General features: G+C 48.3%; 1 protein-coding gene across 8 annotated transcripts in view; it reads left to right on the top strand.

Moving 5' to 3' along the window:
- Positions 1-12,105, top strand: part of LARS2 (leucyl-tRNA synthetase 2, mitochondrial) — a 336,746-nt gene that overhangs the window by 259,246 nt on the left and 65,395 nt on the right. For 6 of the 8 annotated variants that reach the window (XM_060307178.2, XM_060307181.2, XM_060307184.2 and 3 more), the window contains 2 exons: positions 6,692-6,819; positions 10,547-10,862. In XM_060307178.2, coding sequence (XP_060163161.1) covers positions 6,692-6,819; positions 10,547-10,726 — 308 coding nt within the window. In that variant the 3' untranslated portion in view covers positions 10,727-10,862. Of the gene's footprint in view, positions 1-6,691; positions 6,820-10,546; positions 10,863-12,105 lie in introns of those variants that run through there. The other 2 variants (XM_060307180.2, XM_060307179.1) reach the window with 1 other exon arrangement.

The following is a 12,105-nucleotide window of genomic DNA, read 5'->3' as shown; positions in this document are numbered from 1 at the left end:
AAAAATGTGATTTATGGTGAACACCTGCTTTCCTTCTGGAAGGTCTGAAGTTTCAGTAACTGCAGTTACCACTGCAGTTACCCCAATAAAAACCCTGGACTCTTAGGCTCAAGCAGACTTCCCTGGAAGAAAACATTTTGCATGTGTTTCTGCAGTTCATTGCTGGGGGATTTAGTATGTCCTGTGTGACTCCACTGGGAGAGGACTCTTGGAAGCTTATACCTGGTATCCTCCAGCTTCTGCCTGATGTACCTTTTTCCTTTATTGATCCTGCTTTTTATCCCTTTGCTGTAATAAACTATAGCCTGACTATAAAAAAAAAAAAAGACCTTTCTAACAGGCAGCAGCTTGGATGGATCTCAAGGGGATTATGGTGAGTGAAAAAGAAGCCAATCTCGGGCTTCCCTGGTGGCGCAGTGGTTGAGAGTCCACCTGCCGATGCAGGGGACACGGATTCGTGCCCCTGTCCGGGAGGATCCCACGTGCCGCAGAGCGGCTGGGCCCATGAGCTGTGGTCGCTGGGCCTGCACGTCCGGAGCCTGTGTTCCGCAACGGGAGAGGCCACAACAGTGAGGCCCGCGTACCGCAAAAAAAAAAAAAAAAAAAAAAGCCAATCTCAAAAGGCTGTATATTCTATGATCCCATTTATAACATTCTTGAAAAAAACAAAATTACAGAGATGAAGAACACATTAGTGGTTGCCCAGGGTAGGGTTGGGGACTGGGCAGAAGGGATGGTGGCCATAAAAGGGGAAAGGGAGCCTTGTGGTGATGGAACAGTTCTGTCTCTTGAGTGCAGTGGTGGTTATATGAAGCCACACGCACACACGTTAGTGCTTATAAAACTGGTGAAATCTTGGGCTTCCCTGGTGGCGCAGTCGCTGAGAGTACGCCTGCCGATGCAGGGGACACGGGTTCATGCTCCGGTCTGGGAAAATCCCACATGCCGCGGAGCGGCTGGGCCCATGAGCCATGGCTGCTGAGCCTGTGCGTCCGGAGCCTGTGCTCCGCAACGGGAGAGGCCACAAGAGTGAGAAGCCCGTGTACCACAAAAAACAAACAAACAAACAAACAAAAACTGGTGAAATCTGAATGAGCTCTGTGGATTGTACCAATGTCCATTTCCTGGTTTTGATATTGTGCTGTAGTTATGCCAGATGTTACCACTGGGGGAGGCTGGGGGAGGGGTCACAGGACCTCCTGTACATTTCTTTGCAACCTCCTATGAATCTATAATCATTTCAATTTCTTTTTATTTGTTTGTTTTAAATTACCTTTCTAAACCCACAAGTCCTGAGTGTTGAGATTCTGGTTCTGGAATGTCATAGACGATGAGAGAGGAAGGAAGGGAAGAAGCAATTTATTTCTTGTTGTGGAAGGTTTTAACAGACACACACACACAACTGACCAGATGCAGCCATTCATCCCACTAGTGTGTGAGGCTCCCGTGTCTCCTGCATCGCTCTGCAGAGCAGTGTGAAGGAGCTCCTGGTGATGGGATGGGTCTGCCCTAAGTGCCCAAGGAGCGCTGCTCCTCGAGGGTGATCTCACAGCTATACAAGCCCCGCTTCCGAAGAAAAGTGCATAGAGCCAGCTGCAGAAAATAGCTTCACCCTCCAGTGTACCTCTCTGGGCTTCTTAAAGCAAAAGCAGAACCTAGATTTTTCATTGAAAAGTACATCTATATGCATATTGTAAAACCTTCAGTTCTTACAAAGGGTGTGTCCTAAGTTCCCTCCCATCCTCACCCCTACGTTCAGTTGCTCTCCCCAGGCACCTCCACTGCCAGTTGGATAGTTGATTTGACAGAAATCCATGCACGTATGTGAAATGTTTCTCTCTTACCATATGGAGTGTATAGAGTCGTTCTATATCAAAACTTACAGGCTGACCCTGTTCTTTTTTTTTTTTTTGCGGTACGCGGGCCTTTCACTGTTGTGGCCTCTCCCATTGCGGAGCACAGGCTCCGGACGCACAGGCTCAGCGGCCATGGCTCACGCACGGGCCCAGCTGCTCCGCAGCATGTGGGATCTTCCCGGACCGGGACACGAACCTGCGTCCCCTGCATCGACAGGCAGACTCTCAACCACTGCGCCACCAGGGAAGCCCTGACCCTGTTCTTTTTTAACAGCTATATGGTGTCCTACCCAGTGAATATTCCATAGGTTATTAAACAGTCATCCACTGATGGGCATTTGAGTGATTTCTCCTCTTTTTCTGTTTTTTTTTGTGCTGCTTTGAGATGAGCCTCTTGTCCAAAATACAAGTTATTTAAAATGTGGTGATAAGATCTCCATTTCTATTTCTCTGGCCATTTTTACAGTTTCAACAGTGATTTATCTATCTTGGTTTTTGCCTCCGGCTTTTACCTCTTGTCATCTCCAAGTCTTCCATCAGTACTTTAATTGTGAGGGTCACAACAAGGTGACCCTTTGCCTCTCTTAAGTTTCTGAAGTAACTCTAATCTTGAAGTATAGTCTACCACCATAAACCCATTTTTCTTAGTAAAAATGGTGGTAAAATATTGTAGCTATATTGTTTTGCTGTACATGTATGCTGTATTCATTAATTTCAACAAAACTGTAAATCTTGGGAATTCCCTGGCGGACCAGCGGTTAGGATTCCACGCTTTCCCTGCCAAGGGTGCAGGTTCAATCCCTGGCTGAGGAACTAAGATCACACAAGCCACGCAGTGCAGCCAAGGAACAACAACAACAGTAACAACAACTGCAAATCTACAAATAATCTGGAAGTGTGGGAACACTTCTTGTAAGGGACACTAAGATACTTGTAAGGGACAGTAAGACATCTGCTGATGTTCGGATGGTTTTATACATGAATGTGTATGCTGTGTCAGTGTTGTTATTTCAAAATAATGTCAACAGAACCCTTTCTGTGGGTAAAGGCTAATGTGAAGTAGCATCACTTCCGGTCCACTTCCTTGGAAGTGCCAGGGCTGGACGAGGCATGATGGGGATGAGACACCACAGAGTCCCCAGGTCCTCCTCTGTGTGTATATGAGGATGGGGGTGGGCTGGAGACAGGCCTGCCATCCACGGGCACCATGACCACCCGGCACTCACTCCGGGTGCCATGGTGGCATGGCAACCTCACCAGCTCTCAGAGCTGGAGAGGAGGCTTGTTTCAGTTATTTCACGGGAAGGTCAGCAACAACAGCTCTCCAGAGGAGGGGCAGGAAGGGGGTGGGCTGAGAGCGACAGCTGGCCCTGCGTGGTGGCCTTGTGTGCCAGGGCCTTGCCACTTCCCAGCCTGTGTTCAGACTTTCTCCACATGCTTCCCAAAGGCCAGCTCTTGACCTGACCTGTGTCACGTAAAGAAACCATTGTATTTGCCATGCAAATATTAGGTATTTTTACTACCCTAAAAAGAGCAGGAAGGCAAAAACACTACGTAGAACTGGGGGTGGTAAGTTTCTTTTCCTCCCTGCTGAGCAGGATGGCCCCACTCCCATCTATATGGAATTGCTGGCAGGGGCCCAGGCCGCTATAAATAAGCATCCAAATTGCTCCAGGAAGGCTGGACTTCCTCATTTTTTTTAAAGTGGAATTTGTAACAGCTTCTGCCCAGAACATTTGTGTCCAATGTCCTTTCATCTCCCAGGCATCCTGTACAACTGCCATGCGGAGATTTTGGAATGCTTCCCACTGCAGCTGGGTCACAGGACAAGGCGTGCTGGCCCAGCCAGCTAAAATAAAGAAGTAATTATCTTCCTTCTGTGACCTCTGTCTTGCGATATGAGTCTTAATAGGATCCCTTCTGAGGAACAAGCAGGAAGCTCCTTTCTGCTTCTGCCAAAAGGCACATCTGTTAGAAATGGAGTAAGTTCATTAGAAGCATGGGAATCCCAGGACACAGGGGCCAGATGGGCCCCAGGAATACATCTTTTATGCTACTTGATTCTCAGACCCCGATGGGCCTTTCCTTCCCTCAGGTTGACTGGCAGCACAGGGTTACAATAGGAGTGACAAATAGTAAAACATGTGAAGCTACAACAAATCTGTGATGCCTGCACAAGAACCAAGACAGAGGTCAACAGAACAAAATGGACCAGTGCTATTCAGAGTGGTCCGTAGACCTGAGGCTGGTCTAGGAACTGTCTCTAGGCCAAGATAAGGAGCTTAGTAGGTACATCACCTGTGTCACTAAGCACATATTCGTGTAAGACTGACCATTTTTTTGGTAGCAAGAATTTCTCAATGAAGGAAGCAGTGTGTTAATTCATATTCTGGCCCGTTCTTCAGCTCATCACAGACAGGCATTTTGAGTATCTTTGTAGTGAATAGTTCTGAAACCATCCCTAATATAATATATTGTAAAAGAAAAATCACAAACCAATAGGGAAGAGAAGGTTTATTCAACAGATTGGATTTGGAGAATTGACCAAGTTTTTTTTGTTTGTTTGTTTGTTTGTTTTGCGGTACGCGGGCCTCTCACTGCTGTGGCCTCCCCCATTGCGGAGCACAGGCTCCGGACGTGCAGGCTCATGGGCCCATGGCTCACAGGCCCAGCCGCTCCGTGGCATGTGGAATCTTCCCGGACCAGGGCACGAACCCGTGTCCCCTGCATCGGCAGGCGGACTCTCAACCACTGCGCCACTAGGGAAGCCCTGACCAAGTTCTTTTTAAGAATGTTTTTTCACATTATATGCAAAATAAATTATGGATAAATGGGCAAGAAAATGAAACCTAAAAAAAAAAAACTGAAGAAAAATCTCGAACTGATGTTATAGCATGGAAAACTGTTTTTAAATATCTTTTCTAATTACAAAAGTAATAAGTATTCCTTGTAGAAAATCTATCATTTTTTTTGAAATTTATGTTTATTCTTATAGTTCTAGTTATTCCATTTCACTCTGTATAATATTCTGTTGAATAAATAGCTCACAATTTATTTATCTAGTCCCCTACTAATGGACATATGGGCTGTTTGAAGTTTTAATTATTTTTACTATTAAAAAAACGTCAACAATGCTTCAGTGAATGCTCTGGTAGCTGTCTTCTTCCTAATACTACTAAAGGCCTAGAGAGAGGCAGTACATGAGAATTCCATTGTTTCGCTTCCTCACCAGCATTGATATTGTTTCAGTGGTGGTTTTTCATCATCATCAATAAATTTGTTTTTAATAGAAAGATCATCTATACTTCTGCCTCCCGGGGTTAATGCTTGATGCTTTTCTGATGTATTTCCTTCTAAATTTTTATCTGTTTATTTAAATATTTACTAAAACTGTGGCCATACTGTATATACTATTGTGTGTCATCCTTTTCCATGAAATTGATTATTAGTTTAAAATGTAGGAAAAAAGAGAATCCAAAACTATATCTACAGCAGGATCCTGGTGGTAGTTTGGTTTCATTTTGTGGAGTTGGTTTGTACATACAAGTATTCATTAAATACATTAGTATCTTTCAAAATAAAAAGTTAAAAAGATGCTATCCATGTAAACATGATTTTCTTCTTTGTTTTTAGACTTTTTACAAATTTTCTGCAAGGAGCGTGCATTACTTTTGTCATCAAAGAACATAAAATAAAACATTGTCATTCACAGCCCAGTGTTCGGGACTGGCATTGGTGGGCTTCATTCCCTCTGTCCCAGACTTGGCCTCAGACCATCCCCTGAGCTATGGGCCCGTCCCTCAAATGCATCTGCTGGTCTCAAGGCTAGTAATAAGGGGGAAGTATGTAAGGGCCACCCCACCTCCACCAGCCCTGGAAAAGCCATTCACAGCGTAAGGGCTGTGCATCTACCATAGCACCGCCCCCAGCGTGAGCACACGGGCCACATGCACTTGCCCGCTTGCCCAGGGCTTGCCTCTGGGAGGACCAGGAGGCAGCGGGGATACCACACAACAATTGCCCAGGGATCTGTTTTCTGCTCTGTGTATTTCCTGCCCATTTGGGGGCATCTTTTGTACTCATGAGATCAACAGAGGCTTGGAAATCCAACTTTCCCTGCTAGGAAGCCCCTGGTTGAAGTCGCAAAGCACTGACAGTTGGCCCTGAGCAGCTCTGGATGGTGAGCCTCCTCTGCTTTGGGAGCTGCAGCGTGAAGCACTCTGGGAAGAGAGACTGGAGAGGGTTTCCTTCCTCCCTGCTTCCTCGGGTTTGACCCACCCTGAGCCAAGGACAGCTCTTTCCAATTTGGTAATGGCAGGAGCCCCTCCTGAGAAGAAGTTTAGCGGAAAGGTTGAGCGCCCTCAGAGTAGGTCCAGGAGGAGCGCCCTCTGTTCTCAGCATGTTGGCTCTGGTGATTATGAGTAAAAGTACTCTGAGGCCACAAGTATTCATGGGCCAGAAAGGAAGCAAATGCAGCTCATTACTTTGGGATCCACTCTCAGGAGCACAAAGGATTCCTTCACCAGCAGGACTGCAGAGAGACCGAGTAAAAGCAGCAGCCTTGCTTTTGCAAATGCACTTGAGAACAGTGTGTCCATCCATCGTTATGGCTCTGGATGTTGTTTGAAAAAAAAGAAAAAGAAAGCTACCTATAAACTGGGATGATGAGCCAGGCTGAAGGAAGTAGGGGGCACCTGGTAGGCTGTGGAAAGCCATGGTGTGGCCTCCTGGGGCCTCAGACGGCTCCAAGCCAGGCTGTGTCAGGGCAAACGCTTTATTAGTGCTCCCAAGGGCCTCGTACGTGCTCAGTGACTCTCTGTGCCTTGGTGTTGCAGGCCTGGCGCTGGTGCCAAGGAAGCTGTGTACTCACTACGCCTGGGACACCAGTGTGCTGCTTCAAGCCTGGCCAGCTGTGGACCCGCAGTTCCTCCAGCAGCCCGATGTCGTACAGATGGCGGTTCTGGTGAGTGTCTCCTGCAGCCCCTAGGGCCAAGGCGAACCGGCCACACACACACGGATGGGTTTGGAAGTTTCTCGCCAGGCCTTTCTAGCCCACTCAGCTCTCCGCCCAACCCTCCAGCCTGTCTTCCTTTGCCAGCACCTTCAGTTTTGAAGTTACCGCATGCCAAAAGCTTGTGAGCATAAAACTTGTGGCCAGAAAGTGGAAAGTATCAACCTGTCCTACATTATAGGTTCTAATTGTCTTCCTTTCCAACTGTGTTTCAATCTCTCTAAGTTTCATTCAGCTGCTCTGGGCTCTTGGAGGGGGTAGGGTGATGGTGAGGAGGTGGGCAAGGAACACCTCGCGCTGCAAAATATATTTCAGAAAGGCTACATGAAATTTATTTTTTGGTAAATTGCATCATTTTAAATACATAAAAGTAGTTGATTATAGAGCAAATAACTCTCCTATAGTTTATCCTTATGTAATTTTTATGTATTTAATTTGTTTAATCTGAGACCCATTATGAGGAATATCTCCTAAATATGCTGATGTGGCTGAAGAGGGAAAGAAAACAAGGGGTGAACCTTTTAGTCTGAACCACACGTGGGCCAGCTAACTTACATCCCAGGTTTAATTTAACTCTCACCACCGTAAAAGATAGGCATAGCTGTTCCCATTTTTTTCGGCTGAGGACACAGGCTCAGAGAAGCTCGTCACCTTGCCCACGTTTATTTGTTTATTCCTCAGTCATTATCAAGTTACCTATGCTATCAATACATCAGGCACAGTGCTAGGCTCTGGGGACACAAACTGAAATGCAAAAAACAGGGTCCCTGCCCTCACGGAGCTTAAAGCCTGGTGGGAAAGATAGGGGAAAAGAAGAAGGAAAGAGAAAAATAAACAAAATAATTGCAAACTGTGGAAAGTACCACAAAGTAATCACCCTGGGGCTGAACAGGAGCCGGGCCTGCCAGGCCCCACCTGCTTCGTCTGCAAACCCTGGGCCCTGCGGGCAGATCCATGTTGGGAAAGCCAGTTGCCCCCAGGAGACTGGCTCCTTCACAGATGCTCTGTCTCCATACCACCTCCCCGACACTTAGTTCCTCGCTGCCTCCGATTTGCTCCCCCCTCCATGGAGGGGAGGAGGGGGGCTGCCCTGCTAGGCTTCTTCCCCAAATCCTCAAAACCGAAACCAGCCTGTGGCACAGAGAGGCGATTTCTTTAACTTGAATAATGTTTCTAAGAAATAACTATCTGTGTACCCCTAAGAACTCATCCTCAGCGCAACTGAGAAATACCAACCTGAGACAATGAAGTTTTAATCTGTGAAAATGTCTTTCCATTTTAAATTACCACTGAAGAAAAGAAATTTAGGTTTGATAATTGGTAAAATAATTTCAGATTATCATTGAAATAAAAATCCAAGATTTAAAATGTGTGGAGGACTCCCTGCAAGTACACCCAACTCAAGAACCTCTGGGTTGGGGCACTGTGCCATGTGGCAGGACTTCTGTCAAGGTCTGTGTTCTGTCTCCACGTGATCTCACTTGGTGCCATGGCCAGAAATAGAAGTTGCAACACAGAACAGTATAACTCGGTGTAATTCAGTTCAGCCGTGCCCGTGTGCTCTGAGCCCAGAGGCACTACATCGTCTTCACGGAGCCCAGCACCCAGGAGGGACAGTCTGGGGAGGTACACGCATTGTCATGCACACCGAGAGTTTGTGTAGCCTCCAGGTTAAGATGTAAGAGCTTGGGAGTTGGACCATCTCAGTTTTGCAAAATACTTAATTTCTCTAAGCCTCAGTTTCCTCAGTTAGAAAACACAGGGCCTGCCTTACCTGGTTGTTGAAAGAATTAGATGGGATAATGCCAGGAGGTACTTAGCCTGCTTCTGGACACACTAATGACAAAAGCCACTAACACGCAGTGAGTACCGACTAAGAGGCAGGGACTGCCCTTAGGACTTTCCAGATACTAACTCATTAACCCTACACAACAGCCCTGTGAAGCAGGCCCCGCTGTTTTCCCCATTTCACAGACGAGGCAGATACGTGCCTAACCCCATCTTACAAGTGAGGAAACAGTGGCAGAACAGGGCTTAATAACTCACTCAGTAAATATTAAATGCTGCTAGCATCAGCATCGCTGCCTCTGGCAGTTGGGGGATTGGAGGAGGCATCCGAGGAAGGGGATGTGGACCTTGGCTTTGAAAGAGGAGCAGCATTTCCCTAGTGGAGAAAGGAGCAAAGGCGGGGGAAGTCCTCACTGGACCGTGAGCCATGGAGGGGGTGGAACAGAGGCAGAGGCAGGGCAGCACTGGAGAGAAGGCCAGACTCCATCCCGAGAGGTTGGGGGCTGACAGGGAAGAGAGAGGGTCCATGGGGTCATCCCATCTCCACCACTTGCTGGAAAGGGGCCTTGGGTAAGTGGCTTCACCTCCTATCCCTTAGCTTTGCCCTCTGTGAATTGGGGATGGAACGGCTGTGACCTACCTCACAGGCTTGTGGTGGGGATAAACAGGTTCACTCAGGTGGATTGTGGAGCACAGTGCCTGGCACAGAGTGAGAACTCAGACAATGTGAGCTTTTATTGTCATTAGCCATTGCAGGGCTCCTGTCAGTGAGTAGTGGTGGATGGGGCGGGTGGATAGTGCTCATGGCCAGGGGCCCTCCAGGCAGCTGTTGGAAAAGTCCAAGAGAACAATGCAGAGGCCTGGACCAAGGCTGAGCGATGAAGTGGAGGTGGCAAAGCTGGAGGGGCGGAAGCTTGCAAGGCCCCCAAATGGGGACTGGGAGACCTTTCTAAAGTCAAGCAGCCGCTGTTTGAGGTGATGTCTTACTTGTCTCCCACCCAGTGATCTAGGCTAACGCAGCCCATAAGAATGCCACTAAATTCTACAGAAATCTGAAAAGATGAGGTGGGTGATTAAGGGATCCTGGATAATGTGCTTGGGTTGAAACTTCAGAAGTTATTCCTGGTAATTTTTCATAACACAGTGACTTTATTTTCCAAGTTAAAAACAGGAGCATTCGTGAAAAAAACGTAAACGTTCTTACAGGAGCCATGGGATGGAGGAATTGAAGCACGGCTGTTCAGAAGCTATTTGGGTCATGTGTCGCTTTCCTCGGTGGCAGTATCAGTTCATATTTGATGTGAAGTTTATCCTTATGAAACTAATATTCAGTGAATACCACTACGGCTAGAACTATACTGGCCCATTTTAGGCAAGAGTTGTGTGTGATGTGGGTCCAGCTTCCAGGTGGTCAAACTTGAGCGCCCCCTTCTGGAGCCAGTCATCAGGGAGGGAGGTTGCCTACACACCCCAGAAATTAGTCCACGTGAGATCTAGGTAAATCCTCGGTGACACCCCCTGTAGCCAGATCTAAACTTGATTTGAGCTTCAGTAACACAATAATCCCTCTACCCCCGGATACAGCCTAAGCCATCTCGTGCTGAGGATTTTTGACATAGTTTCCACCACAGCTGTGACGGGGCAGCACTCAGGAAGTACAGGGTGGCGCCCTCTCCCTCTCCTTATCCAAAGCGTTCAGGCGTTAATCCTACCCATCTAAGTGCGCTTTGTTCTTCGGGGAAGCTAGGTGCTGCCTCTTCTTTCTCTTTTCCCGTACTCCTTCCCCACACAGAGGCAGCAGTACCCTTGAGGGGCAGTGGGTATTGATGTCTGGCTGCCTGCCACTCTCAGGACTTTCCTCATTGTTTGTCTCGGCTTTTCACCTTCTCAGATCAACAACAAAGCCTGCGGCAAAATCCCTGTGCCCCAACAAGTTGCCCAGGACCAGGACAAAGTCCACGAACTGGTTCTCCAAAGTGAACTGGGTGTCAGGCTCTTACAGGGGCGAAGCATCAAGAAGGCCTTCCTCTCCCCCCGAACCGCCCTCATCAACTTCCTGATACAGGAGTGACTGCAGGGATGCTGCGGCTACCACGAGGGCTTGAGGCACCTCCTCCAGGTCTGGGATGAAGGAAGGAGTCTGGGGCCCAGGGGCAGGAAAAAGCCAAATGTCTTTTTTATATATATACATAAATTTTATTTATTTATTTATTTATTTATTTATTTATTTATTTATGGCTGTGTTGGGCCTTCGTTGCAGTATGCGGGCTTCTCTTTGTCGTGGCTTCTCTTGTTGTGGAGCACGGGCTCTAGGCGTGCAGGCTTCAGTAGTTGTGGCATGCGGGCTCAGTAGTTGTGGCTCACAGGCTCTAGAGCGCAGGCTCAGTAGTTGTGGCACACGGGCTTAGTTGCTCCGCGGTATGTGGGAATCTTCCTGGACCAGGACTCAAACCCGTGTCCCCTGCATTGGCAGGCGGATTCTTAACCACTGCGCCACCAAGCCCCAAGCCCAATGTCTTGAATGTCTGCCTTTGCACTCTGACGGGCTGGCATCAACAGGGTGCCCCTGAGGTGTGGCCTGGTGCAGGGGTGAAGGTGGGTGGAGGCAGAGGAGAAATATGAGTGAAGTGGGGTGGGGACCCAGTACCTTCCTCCACCATTGCAGGGTGGAGGAAGCATCTAGCCCCATAGGAAGCCACCAGAGATTCAGCTGGGTGGGAGCGAGAAGGTGAATTGAAAAGCAAGTGAGGATGAGCACGAAGCCTCTCGAGCAGCCTGGGAGCTTCTGGACCCCAGAAATTGCACTGCCTTAGGCAGGTGTTAGGAACATAAGGCTAAACTGAGGAGGCACAGGGGCTGAGGAGCAGCGTGGGCAGTCACTGTTGAACAGGTGACAGAGCCTCAGCATCGTGGTGGATTGTCTCCCGCCTTCAGCCTAGATGGAGAAGCCATTTGGGTCGTGTCCAAATATCCATATGCAGAGTGGACACTGGGGTCTTCAGAAGTTGCTCGGGGGAATTCCCTGGCGGCCCAGCGGTTAGGACTCGGCGCTTTCACTGCCGTGGGCCCGGGTTCGATCCCTGGTCAGAGAACTAAGATCTTGTGGGCTGGCGCAGCCAAAAAAAAAAGAAGAAGAAGTTGCTCGGAATCAAAAGGCAAGCAGGGCTAGTCTGGCTGCCAGCACTCCCACCACTTCTCAGCCCTGCCGTGCAGGCTGTTTCCACCCCAGCCCAGCTGGACTTGCCTGCCAGGCCTTCTCTGATCCTGGTACTCAGGCTCTTGGACGAAGTACCACTTCCCACTGTGAATGGTGAGCAGCGCTTCCTAACCACTCCCTCAGGGTGTAAAATTTGCTGTGAAGTGAAGCGGAACGGAGCTGGTTCCAGCCTCGGATGGAACCAATCTCGGAGCCCGCTGCAGCTCAACAGGGAGTCTGCTCATGTGCGCCGC

Source organism: Globicephala melas, chromosome 11 (assembly GCF_963455315.2).
Source record: "Globicephala melas chromosome 11, mGloMel1.2, whole genome shotgun sequence".
Classification (NCBI taxonomy): domain Eukaryota; kingdom Metazoa; phylum Chordata; class Mammalia; order Artiodactyla; family Delphinidae; genus Globicephala; species Globicephala melas.
The sequence above is the reverse complement of the archived record's forward strand: the minus strand, read 5'-3'. Positions and strand labels throughout refer to the sequence as shown.